The 13,046-nt window shown below is 45.0% G+C and overlaps 1 protein-coding gene across 1 annotated transcript in view; it reads right to left on the bottom strand.

The window, feature by feature from the left end:
* Positions 1–3,366, bottom strand: part of LOC143688454 (uncharacterized) — a 30,616-nt gene extending 27,250 nt beyond the window's left edge. Inside the window, exon 1 of the mRNA XM_077166362.1 lies at positions 2,778–3,366. Coding sequence (XP_077022477.1) covers positions 2,778–2,832 — 55 coding nt within the window. The 5' untranslated portion in view covers positions 2,833–3,366. The remainder of the gene's footprint in view (positions 1–2,777) is intronic.
* Between the last annotated feature and the right edge of the window lie 9,680 nt (positions 3,367–13,046).

Genomic DNA, 13,046 nt, shown 5'->3' with positions numbered 1-13,046 from the left:
GCTGCACTGTCACCAAAGCCCTTTCCAGGGCCAGCCCCAACCAGACCACTTCTCCTGCTGGCCTCTGACTCACACCCAGGTTTTCACATACTTGCAATACAACATGTGTCCTGCTTTCCAGTGGCAAATATTTAGAGCAGTCCTCCCGGGGCAGGCGGGGCCAGAAGCCACACAGGCAGGGACATGGCATACAGATGAACAGCAATATGTCAGGTTTTCAGATTTCTAGGAAGCCCTCTGGGGAAGTGAAAGATCTACAGACATCCCTCAATGCAATAACCCCAAGAGAATTAAAGTCTAAGAATATAAACACTCATGAGGCATGAGATCAATACTGCAGATTTCAGTTCATACAGTAATGCAGTGCCACCAATTCTAAATCAGCAGCAAACTATCTTGAGGTTTGATTCAAATTTATGAAATGAATGCTATAAATGGCCCTAGTAATTCATCCCCCACAAAAAGGCCATACTGAAATAGATTTTATTCATAAAATTAAAATGTGTGCCTTGTAAGAATACGTACTTATAACAATAATTACTGTCAGGACTATCAGGCCTGGAAAGTAACGTCATTGTCAATGTACCCACTCATTAGCTGTTTCATTTTCCCTTGCAACATCCCTAGGAGTGGTTTCCCACTCCATGCTTGAATACCTTACATAATGGGGAACTCATGACTTCTAGGCAGTTCAGTTCATCCTTGGACATTCACGTTTCATTCTACATGAAAGCAGCATACTTCAAAATGCAATAGGTAAAGGGCAGGAAAAATGTTTTCTGATCAGTTATATAGTTCTTTAGTTACAACTTTACTTTGAAGTTTATTTAAGGAGATGGATAGACTTCAGTGGTCAGTAAACATGTACAATAGCATTTCTGTTCATGGACATTCCCTTCAGAAAGCTCACAGTGAAAACTTAGGTAATCCAAAGGAAACAAGTGCTATATAAGGAATTCATTAAAAGCCATTTTTGGAACATCTACAGCATTTTAAATCCTACAATGTCTACAGTAACTGCCAATGTTAAGGAACATTTCTGTGTAGTAATGGAAAGAGCCTTATCTTCCAAGGAACATTAATTTATTGACAGTATATTCTATTTACTACAGTAAAAAAAAGAGTATACATTTTGGAATAATGTTCAAATACTGGGATTCAAATGAAAGGGCTGGCATGTCCACAGCACACTAGCTGATTACTCATAGGTGAGTTCTACACTACAGGACAATTTTTGCTCTGGTCAAGATTTCTGGGTACACAAGCAGTTAACTTTCCACACCACTCAGGCCTCTGCCCAACTGATTAAAAAATCATTTTGTTGGCTATGAATATATTAAAATAATAGCATTAATGAATCAATTAAACCAGAATTGTTTTATCTAATAGCAACACCAAGCAAGGGCACCAGGGTGGGGCAGGTGGGGGCCTGCTCTCACCACCTGCCCTGCTGCCTGGTTGTGCACTGCAGATGGCCCACCTTCCTTCCACCTGGCTGCCACCCACCCACAGTTGCCAGCTCTCCCAGGAGTGCTCTGTGCAAGCTGTGCTCAGGGGGAACTTCTGGGGCCAGGACCCAGGTGCTGGCCTCCCTACACCCTGTACCAGCAGCTGCTTGGGGGTGGTGGCCCCACAATGCAGCCTGAGGAGGCCCCTGGGTGGGCTGCAGGGGCAGGAGGCTTGGGAAACCTACACAACCCAGTGGGGGGTACAGAGAAGGACTGGGTCTGCACACATCTCAACACATGCATCATCTGATCCCCCAGCCGCTGCCTTGAGATCTTCACTTCAAACACAGTGTAGTGTTTTCAATTTCTTTTTTGAAAGTCGGGAACCTGAGAAAGACAACCCAAAAGCAGTAGTAACTTTTTCTGTCCACCCACATTAAGACACACTGCATGTAAAACACCAAGCTCTGGGCCTCAATGACCTGGATGAGAAAGACAGAAAAGAACAAATTCCTCAGTGATTTGAAACTTGACTTCTTCAGATGGGGCCAAGAGATTGGCTCCAGGTGGAGGTGAGGAGGACAGGAAGAGGAGCCAGCAGGGCCCCAGAGGGGCAGCCCAGAGGGCAGGGGCCCAGAGGGACAGCCCTGACAGAGGGACAGGCCAGAGGGACAACCCAGACAGAGAGACAGCCCAGACAGAGGGGCAGCCCTGATGGAGGGACAGGGTGCAGAGGGAAGGCAGGAACAGACCCACTGCCCATAGAAGCCTTGGCCAGCACTTTCAGAAGAGCATGTTCCCCAGGACACCCATCAACCCAGCTATTCAGGAACCCTAATAAACCGTCTAGCAGAGATGTGCAGAGCTTGGGGCTGGCCAGTGGTCACTGTCCGAAAGCTGTGCTGGAAGGCCTCCTGGGCTTTAAGTCAGGCCGTCGCCAACTGCCTGGCACCATTCAGTGTAAGATGGCAAGTGCAGCTCCTTGCTGCTCTTTAACATTTAAATACTCCAAAGTCTCCCAATCTTTTTTCCAAAGCATTCCGGAAGACTCCTTATAAAACTTGGCTTATTTCCCAAGTGAATAGGAGATTAAGTTGTAAAGACCTGTCCCTAGCTGGTTTCCTGAGGAACGAGCAGCAGGAAAAACAAATCAGATGCAGAAGAAGCTGGATATTTGAGGATCTGAACCAGATGTCCTTAGAACAAGGCACCGACATGACAAAAACCCAGAAGAGAAAATTCAGGGCAACTAGTGAATTGCACACTCCACACTCATCAAAATGCCAGATTCCACTTCACAGAGCTAAAATGTAAGTGAACAGCACTAACCTGTGTGGAAAACATGCAACACAAAAGTCATCGTTAAGTTCTGTTTCCTGGTCATAAGCGATGTGGGATACGCCACAGCGTTTGTTTAAAAATACTCGGCGAGGCTCTCGATGGCAGCCAAGGACTCCCCTCCGTCCCCGGAGAAGCCAGCGTGGAGGTGCCCGCGGCTGTGTGGCCGCCGCCACTCTGAGCCGCGTGACCTCTCTGGGCCTCAGTCCCGAGCCCTGCCCTGGAACCCGCGCCAGCGCAGGCAGAAGCTCGGACCAAGCTCACGCTGCAAGCCGTGATGGAGAGAAATTCGAACCCAACTCGTCTCCAGACCGGGCGCTCCAAACGGGCTGCAGGAAACCGGGCAGAACGGCAGCAGAAACGGGCTCTCTCCCTGTTTTTTTCGGGTAGTCCACCCGCGGGGTGACTGCGCCCCTAGCAGGCCATTAAGAAGCGTGGGGGCATCGCAGCTGTTCACTTTCCTCTGCATGAGGAAAACGCAAGCCGGCTCGGAGCCCCTCGCGCCCAGCGCGCCCTCACTGACTCTCTTCTCGCCTCTTGAGAAGGGGAAGCAGCCGAGCTGGCCCATGGCTGCGGGCGCCGCGCCGACTCCGCGGGTCTCGGCGCCATGCAACCCACCGCGGGACGGAGCCGGCGCCGCGCTCAGCCAACGCCCGGCCGGCGGCGAGCAGGGGGCGTGCGGGGGGCGCGCTGGGCACCCGGGGCCGTCTCCCGGACGCCCGCCCTACGCCGCCGTTCCCCCCCCCACCCCGGTGCTCCGGGGAGAGGCGGGCACGCGCTCTGGGAAGGTGTCCGCGGGCTCTGGGGAGAGGTGTCCGCACGCTCTGGAAAGGTGGCCCCGGGCTCCGGGGAGAAGTGGGCGGGGCTCACGGAAGGTGGACGCGGGCCCCGCGGAAGTGGGCGCGCGCTCCAGGGAGAGGTGGCTGCACCGGAGCCTCGGCTTTAGAGGAATGCCACGTGGCGTCAAGGAGCTAGGGCGCTGCTTGTCTTTAAGACAGGTGACGGAGCCCACACCGCCGCGAGACCTTTCCCCTACAGACGAACGCATGGGTTACACATGAAACACACCCCTGGAAGCCTATTTCCGGTCGGCTGTTAGAGAGGAGCTTTCCTATCTCCCTAGGAGACTTGCACCTGGGGGCTATAAGACTAGGGACCTGTGTCGCAACGCTCTGAAAACGCAGCCCATGTGAAGTGCCCTTAGCTGACTAACAGAGTGAACAGAGGGAGTGACAGGGAATGTCGGCCGGCATTGTGCTAGATATTTGTTTCCTGAAACACTGCTTTATTCCTCTACAAAGTGATCAATACGATGAAGTTTGAAGTGGTAACATCAAAATGTTATTAGTCTAGGAAATTCCCTTCTAGAAGCATCGCTGAAGAAAAGATCAGGGACAACGTCATCTTTTGGACGGAAATCGCAAGGCTGTTGAACAAATTCAGGGACAGCAAAACAACTGCTTTGAACAAACAATGTGTTCTGAATTTTATAACATGAGATAAAACTGGTTTCAAATAATTTTAAAAAGTCTGTTATCTGGTATAGGGAATAGCCTTACTTTATGGCACTGTGGGAAGGAAAGATCGCTCTTAGTGTCAGAAATTCCATCCAAGTTCTTACTTTCCCCTCTATTTCTGAGCTAGGGACCCCCGCAGTTCAGGAGTTGGAAGGAGAGGTGCACTAGAAATGATGGAAACTACCGTGATCTTGACACAGTCATCCACCTTTAATACGCATGAAACAGAGGGTATGCCATTCGGAAGAATAAAAACCGTGAATTTTATGAATTCGATATATTGCCTTTTTAAAACCCCCATTCAAGAAGTTGAAAAACATGTGCATGCACGTGTATGTATGTATACATACAAAAATACAGCAAGTTTATATATATAATACAAGCAAATATATATTAATTTTTTGTTTTAATAGAAAAAACTACTCACAGTAAACACTTTTCATTGAGGAAATCCACACATTTCCTGGCATTGCCCAATCCTGACACTACTGTGGATTGATAAAACCTTTCAAATTTTAAAGAGCCAGGAGTTTGGGTCCTGGTTCCACCAGATACTACTGTCAGGCAATACTCAGAGCATCATCTGTAAGGCAGGTGAGTTCATTGTAAGGCTGTGGTTTGTGGTTACCAGGTAGGTAGGCCCATAGCATCTGAGGCTGCTATGGCTGCACTGCGTCTCTGGCACAGCTGCCTGGCCCTGCCACCTGAGCTGTGGCTCACAGCCAGTCTCAGGACCACGGGTCTGCCTCAGAGTACAGCACCCAGCAACAACTGTCCCATGGACCTAGCACCTTATTTTATTAATTAGTCCCTGTTGGTTCTGTTTCTGAAAATGCTCAGTTTAAATAAAATGTATAAAATATAACAGGGGTTACTGGGATACTCTGCAATTCCTGGGTGGGGCAGGAGACCATGCCTATGTATTGTCAGAGAGGTTTTTTTGTAAGCATTGAAAATGAGTTAACCAGAGAGAGGGCATGGTTTGTAATCTTTTTTTAATTTAAAGATGAATTCAATTTAAAAATAATGAGCCCATGTCACTAAGTATCTCAGTTCCCAAAGGCTCCAATTTCAGACCTAGCTGAATTTCCTAGAATCATCTCCAGCTGCATGGTTTGGGGTGTTTTTCAGTAAAGATGACTCATTAAATATATAACTTAATGTGACTTTATGTCTATAGACTTCATAAGATTTTTTATACACATGTTTTCTAATCAAAATAATTTAAATTCATGTATACGGATTTTTAGGAAATTATCTCCCTCACTCTTTTGTATTTTATACGTTTTATATAATATTGGTGAAAAATTGACTTATTTCCTGCCATTCAATCTCCCCACCTCAGGTTTGACAGCTATCATTCAGAGGAATCTAGAAAGGAGCCATCATCTACCCAATTATTTAGGATTGCAGCAGGATGTAATTTACTTGAATAGTCTGAGCCCCTCCTCACCATTCCCATATCACCCAAAAACAATCAAGTAGTGGATGAATAAGGAATAATCCCCACCTTTACTGCACACTCAGCACCTTCTGGGCCCTGGCTGCATGCCTCACACCTGCTCCTTTAACACTACAAGAGCCCCGGGAGGTGGGGAGCTGCTGTTTCAACCTCACAGATGAGAAAACTTCAACTCAGAAGAGTAAGTGGACAAAAATCTCTCAACAGAGTATGTGACAATAATGGGATTTAAAGTCAATTTGCCTGGTTCCATTAAGCCAGATCCATTTAATCCCCAAATTCTGCATTACCAAACAGAATTTATATATAGTGTCAAGTACATACTTATTAAAAAGCCTATGGCACTTTCAGAATGATCAGCAGGACAAGAGTTATTTAGCCAAGGCCTATGATAATATGCTCACCATCTTGCCCCTGTTTCTCAGGTTTTTGCCATACCCTTTCTTGATCCTGCCAGGGCATTTCGGTCCGACTTTAAACACAGATCCTACAAACAGGTCCTGCTTGGAGTTGCAGTCTCAGCCATGGCCCAGGGAGGTGACTCCACTGAAAGCGGAGGCTCCAGTGGGCCTGGGACACAGTCACTGGCCATCAAAACAGCCTCTGCCTGCCCAAAGGGTGCCCGTCGGTGGGCTTCTCATGGGAGTGTCAGCTCCTTTTAGCAACAGACAGAGATCCACTTCTAAAACAAAAAGGTGAAGAAGATCTTTCATAGATTTACAGCTGCAGGCTTGGGCGCAGGCAAGCCATGGTCACACAGCTGCCTGGATCTGCTGTGGCATTTCAGATTTTGATTATAATGGAGAAAATGGCAAGAATAGAAGTGAAAAGTATGGGAGTGGGGGATAGGCTGTCTTTTCTCTATGTACTTTGAAATAGCAGGTCTGATGACTGTCTCTGATGGAAGAGTGAGTCACAGAGAATTCCTAACCATGACCAAAAAGTCAGCTCTGTGTGTCATCGGTTGACATTTTTCTATCTGTAGCTGAACATGTACATAGAGATTTATCAGCAACCTCATTGGAAAATTCTGACTAAAGAGGATTTAAAAATCAGTATGGAAGGGAATCTGAGTTTGAGAACTTAAGGAAATAAAAAGGAGAAAAAGAAGGGAAATGTGTTTATAAGAGTGGAGAGAAAAGAGGATATTAACCATGAAGTATAAAGAGAGGGAAATTGATATATTGCTCCAGATTCTGGGACAAAGTCTGAGGAACTAGCTTTCAAGCATGAAGGAGACACTTGAGGAAGATTCCATCATACAGCAGGTAGCACACTTAGGAAAACTTGTGCACAGAATGTCACAGTGTCAGTGAAAATGTTCCAGAAGTGCCTGAAAATTTATGGAAACAAAACTCATGAAATACAGTATAGTCCAATCTGTATATTGATATTGGGGTAGCAAAAGACAAAACCACACCTGGGGAAGTTGGATTGACATGGTATAATATTGCATTTTATGTCTCTGTGTTCTTGTACTTAAAAAAAAACTCCCAATAATCCATCCATAATAAGCATGTCTCTGTCACCCAGGTCCCATTCATCATTCCCACTTTTAGCATGGCTGCATCTTTATAGTCACTTTGCAGCCACAAGGAGAGGCCGGACACTGCAGTGTCATATAGTCATATTTGAAAGCTGTTCTGTGAGGGAAGGAGATTCAATACTGCAACTGAAAACAGTTCAGGGACTGCCTGTCTCACTGTTAAGCTCGAGTCTTTAGTTTCCTTGGTGTAACTGTAGAATTTGGGAGCTGAGAATCATTTTTTTAGCCATCATTCCTACATTAGTCATGTTTTCTGGCATTAACAATGAAATAGCAAAAACTGACATGAGTTACTTGCTCAAGGGCAAGCTATATATTTTGGGTATTAACCCCTCACCTGGGGGGAAGAAAAGGGATAAGGAAAAGGAGACCCCATGACCTGCTAGTGGGCTGTCTGTGGCCCTTTCTCAGCCAAGCCCTGAATGCTCCCCTGTCGTGACCTCTTTGAGGACAAAGTGCCTTTGTGGGAGGTTGACAACTTTTAGGAAACCCAAAAAGACTCAATGAAAGATTTTGTTTGTAGTTTAACAATGTAGACAACACAAATTTTGGTTCTCCAGTTTCTAATTTACTAGAATTTTTGTTGTTGCCATTTTTCCCCATAAATCATTATTCACACGGAATCACTCAGTCTCTACTTTGCCCGGAAAGTGGTCACTGACAGTGGATGATGATAATCAGTCAGGTGAGGGTTTCAGACTTAAAGTAGCCAGTGCTCCAATGGCTTCATCCTGTGCTTTCCTCTCCAATAACACTTAGAGGGGTGAGAATGAAAGCGAGGCCTGAGAGCCAATGTGAGAACTCCTCCACATGAAGCTGCTGCCCCATAGGCTTCCTGGGCCCCCCATTGCAGACTCACCACCAGCCCTGGGCCTCTCCCCACCCTGCCCCAGGCCTGCCCCCACCCTGCCATCCCCCTCCCTGGGCCCTGCGCTCCACCCCTATGGCCCTTCTCCCCCACTCTGCCACCCCCACTCCAAGCTCGGCCCTGCACCCCACCCCGGGCCCTATCAATGACCTGTCAATCCCTCTACTAGGTATATGCCCCAAAAATTGAAAGCAGGGAATCAAACAGATATTTGCATGCCAATGTTCGCAGCAGCCTTAATCACAATTACCAAATGGTAGAAATAACCCATGTGCCCATCAACTGATCAGCAGATAAACAAAACATGGTACAAAACAGAGGAATGGCATTCAGCCATGAGAACGGATGAAGTCCCAGTAATGCAACAATATGTAAGAACCCTGCAGACATCATGCTGAGTGAAGAAGCCAGGCACAAAGGACAAATAACATAGGCTCTCACTGACATGAACTGATTCCAACAGGCAAACCCACAGAGTTAGAAACTAGACCATGGTGCCAGGCTGGGGCTGGGTGCAGAGTGGGGAGCTGGAACTGAACTGGTGCAGAATTTCTATGCAGGTGGCTGTGAGGGTGCTGAGGGTGATGGCGGTGTCAGTGTTTAAGTGTATGAGTACACTTAAAACAGCACAGTACATGTGTGTGACTGAGGTGAAAGGAGGACACTTTAGGTTGTAGATATGTTGTTAGAATAGAAGTTCAATAATAAAACATGGGACTGTATAACATGGGGAACCCTACTGTAGAGGGTGGACTGCAGTTAATAGTGCACATATAAGATGTTCTTTCATGAATCATAACAAACCTATGACACTAAATGCACAGTGTTAGTAACAGGGTGGTTTTGTAAAAAAAAAATACACCCAATGTAAATTATGATCTAGAGTTAATAGCACAATTTTAATATTCTTTCATCAAAAAGATACCACTCTAATACAAAGTGTCAACAAGGGGTAAAAGGGGATGCTGTGATCTTTATATCATTTTTCTGTAAATCTACAACTTCTCTAATTAAAAAAAAATAACTAAAAAAAGTTAAAAAAATTTCCTCTATGGATAAATGTATGTCACACTTGCAAACTAAATTTTTGCTAAGATACATATCAAATAGCAAAACTGCACACTGCCTTTCTCTGAACCTTATTATGCTAACATTGGCTGCTTGCTTATGTAAAAGCTTTTGCTTTGATCAGAGCTGTTAGCAATGAAAAGCTTCAGCAGCTGTGGTTCTCTTGAATGAAATATAACATTTGTGATGAGCAAATGCAATTTCCTTTACTCATAGCCAGGAGACAAAATACTCATCTGATTAACACTGCAGTCAACAGAAGATCAAATAGATTCAAAATTCATGAATTGACAAACTGCTGTTAGCTACAGTTAAGTGCTTTACAAATTTTATATTAAAATCAGGTAAGAAATCAAAGGATCCTCAATGGGTTAAGGAAAAGAGACAGAGAACTTAAATTTCATAAAGGGAAAAGTAAAGTACATTTTGTGCTTCTCTGACCTTCATTACTCCATTTCCAGCAGAATAAGAGAAAGAAAATAAGCAAGTGTGAATAGTTGAGAGGCCTTTGTATGCCATTGTTTTCCAGGTTCCATAGACAACAAGAAACAACAAGTGCATCCCCACAGCCTTTTTTCTCTACCCTAGACCCCTGACCAAGGTCTTCTTTCCTCAAGATGGTATCTCAGCCTGGCGCAGCGGGTCAGAGGTCCCAGCCTCCAGGTCCACCAGCTGCTGCAGCTCTGCTCCCAGCTTCCACTAGCCACATGCCCTGAGCTGCATGTCTGTCTCTTTCACCTGCACCCCATGCCGCTCTCCTGAGCACTCTCTGACTGGGCCCAGGTGCTTCACTAACTTCCTGTAGTTAACTCTTCTTCTTTTCACCAAACCCTGCTCTCCTTTACTTTCCTCACTGGTGTAAGCCACAGTCATGCTTGGCTGTGTACACCCCACATCACACAGACCCCTAGGATTATCTCCTCTTGTTACAGGTTCAGTTGTGTCCCCCCCAAAAAGGTTCTCAAGCTGAACCCCCAGTCCTGTGAAAAGGACCATTTGCATTCTGGCATCTAGCAAACTAGAACAAGGGGTATAAGGAGGAACACTAATATTCCATGTTATGGCTTTTAATTAACAGGAAGACATCATCAGTACCACAGCAATACCAGGGGTAAATAATTGGGGTGGAGGGACAAATGATAAGGGGAGGTTTAAATGTGGTTTTTGGTTAGGCTGTGTTTATCAGTTTTTTGTCTCTTTGGACCAATGAAAATTATCTAAAATTTGAGAGTCTTAATGAAGGTACAACTAAGGGATCACACTGTTAAGACATGGATTGTTTATTTTGGACATTATCCATGACACCCAATAGATGGAGGGGGCTGAGGGGTACAATGATTGAAAAGCAGAATGGTAAACATGATGGAATATTGTTCTGCAAAGGGGAAAAAGTCATGAGGCACACAGAAAAGTGAATCAACCTTGGAGACATTGTGTTGTGCAAAATAAGCCGGAAACAAAAGAATAAATATGGTATGGTTTGGAGTACTTATGTGACACCTGAGACTCAGAGCTGGAGTTGTGCACGGGAGATGAATCCTAGGGAGCAGCTTGGCCCTGGGACTATGGTCTTGACAATGCCTTCCTGACCAAAAGGGGTCAAAGAATGTAACAAAATACAGTATCAGTGGCTGAGAGAGTACAAAGAGTCAAGAGGCTATCTGGAGGTCACTTTTAAGCAAGCTTCAGCTAGATATTGCTATTTACCATGGTTTGCCAAACCCCAACCAAAACCTTTCCTGCCAACCCTAAAGAATTCCTAGGGTTCTATCTGAGATACTACAAGGGTTCCATGCACTAAGATACTTTCCAGAATCTACAACCTCCAGATGTGTTCTTAGACCAATAAGCCCTGAATCCAGAGGGGCAGTCTCTCAGAACATCAGCCAGTTCCATCCCCTTATCACATCTGTTGACACAATTTTCAACCTAAAAGTTAGGATGGGCAGAACCTAGATACCCCTAAGATTAGAGAACGGTTGAAGGAGAAAGAGGATTATAACAGAGAGTTAGGATTCAACAGATGAGCATGACTGCTGAATCATTATATGATTTCTGTTTAGTCTCCATTGTCTTGGAGTACCTACAAGGAAAAACCTGAAATTTGGAACTGTAAACCATCCAAACTTGAAGAGCTGTTCTATAGCTACTTGTTAAAATGTATTTCTTTTTAATACATATATCTCACAATAAAAAATATTTAAAAAGACAGAGATTGATATAGATGATTTACATATAGATAAAAATGGACCAATGATGAGAATACGTTATGAACCATGATTACTGGACCTGAAACAAGATGGAATGACATGAAAGAAAATAAGAACTGTTCACAGGAAGTAGGTTAATACCTAATTTATGATCACTGGATCTAGCTCAAATGGCACTCATCCAGGTTAAGATTTTTGTTGTCTGCTTCTAATTGCCTAAGACTTTCAACTGTAGGGCAAAAGATAACATGTTCCCCAGTGGATATGGGACCTTCTCCCCTCACTGATGGGCTGTAACCAGGAAGCAGTGCCTAAACAGGAAGAAAACACATAGCACAGAAGGAAATGCTGCTGCTTCCTGAGATTTATCTTTTTCTACATCAGCAGTTCCTGCAGAACTGGTGTCACTCTAGCAAGATAGGTGTTTTGTCACTAAAATCAAGCAAGGTGATCTTTCCTCAATTGCTAAAAAGCAAACAAATGTATAGAAGTTCCCAACTTTAAGTTTATCCTTCAATAAATTTTCTTTACACCACTGATTGCTCTTACTGCTTGTCTGGTACAGAGTCTTAGCTAGCAACAAAACCAATAAGCAGAAAACACTATTATTGGGAAAGCAACAGGCATGTAAACTTTCAACAGCTTATATTGTTCAGTGACAGGTATGTTAACAGTTGTGATTTCTACTGTACTCTAAAATATAGTTCTATTTCCTGCTGAGATAATTGTTATGATTATATGAAGAAATTTTAAAATTTTGAAATGTCTAGTGTTTCTCAAAAAAGAACTTAATTTCCAGGACTGCCTACAGGTAGAAAGGTCTGAAAAGCTTTTAGTTCTCTAATAGAGTGTTTTGGTGCAGCTGTCCTCAAGCACATGTCCATCTTTCACTGGACTTAAAGTAAAAGAGGGAAGCAGAAAGCACAGGAGCACCTGAAGAGCAGCCTCAGCTGATGAAATCAGGTACCATGGCTCAGGTCAAGTAACTTTTCACTGGCTGCTGGTATTGGCGGGCAAGGGGGCACCCAGGTGTGGGTCAGTAGGCCCTGGTTTGGGCACATTCTGGCATCCACTGTCCCCCATGCCCTCCCTGAAGGAGGCTCACCACCCCACAACCTGCAATGGGCAGCCAGCTCCTGCTCATCACTCAGTTCTCACCACATGCCTGGCACATGCCAGCAGGCCCTGGGGAGCATGGGGACAGTACTCACACATCCCGAGTCCAGGCCACCATCTGCCAGAGAGTCCCCAACCCAGATGACCCTCTGGTCAAAAGCACAGGGCAACTGATCAGATCTTTATTTGGCTTCTTTACGTATCCCAGCAAACATCACAACTGCTCACATATGATGGGAGGGACAGAACTCTCAGAGCTAGCAGTTCTCTATGACAGAACTTATAGAAAATGTCTGCTCCCTAGAAAGATGGAATTTCATCTGAGAGTGTCGCCGTTTGTTTTACCTGCTGTTTCCAAAAGTGTGTGCATGTGCTTGCCCTCTATCAGCTGCACAAATGCGATCTGATTCATGAATGTCCCAATCCCTTGAAAGGGCAGAGGCCACTGCTGTCCTTGGAGGATCTCTTCCACA

Source organism: Tamandua tetradactyla, chromosome 6 (genome assembly GCF_023851605.1).
Source record: "Tamandua tetradactyla isolate mTamTet1 chromosome 6, mTamTet1.pri, whole genome shotgun sequence".
Lineage (NCBI taxonomy): Eukaryota > Metazoa > Chordata > Mammalia > Pilosa > Myrmecophagidae > Tamandua > Tamandua tetradactyla.
The sequence above is the reverse complement of the archived record's forward strand: the minus strand, read 5'-3'. Positions and strand labels throughout refer to the sequence as shown.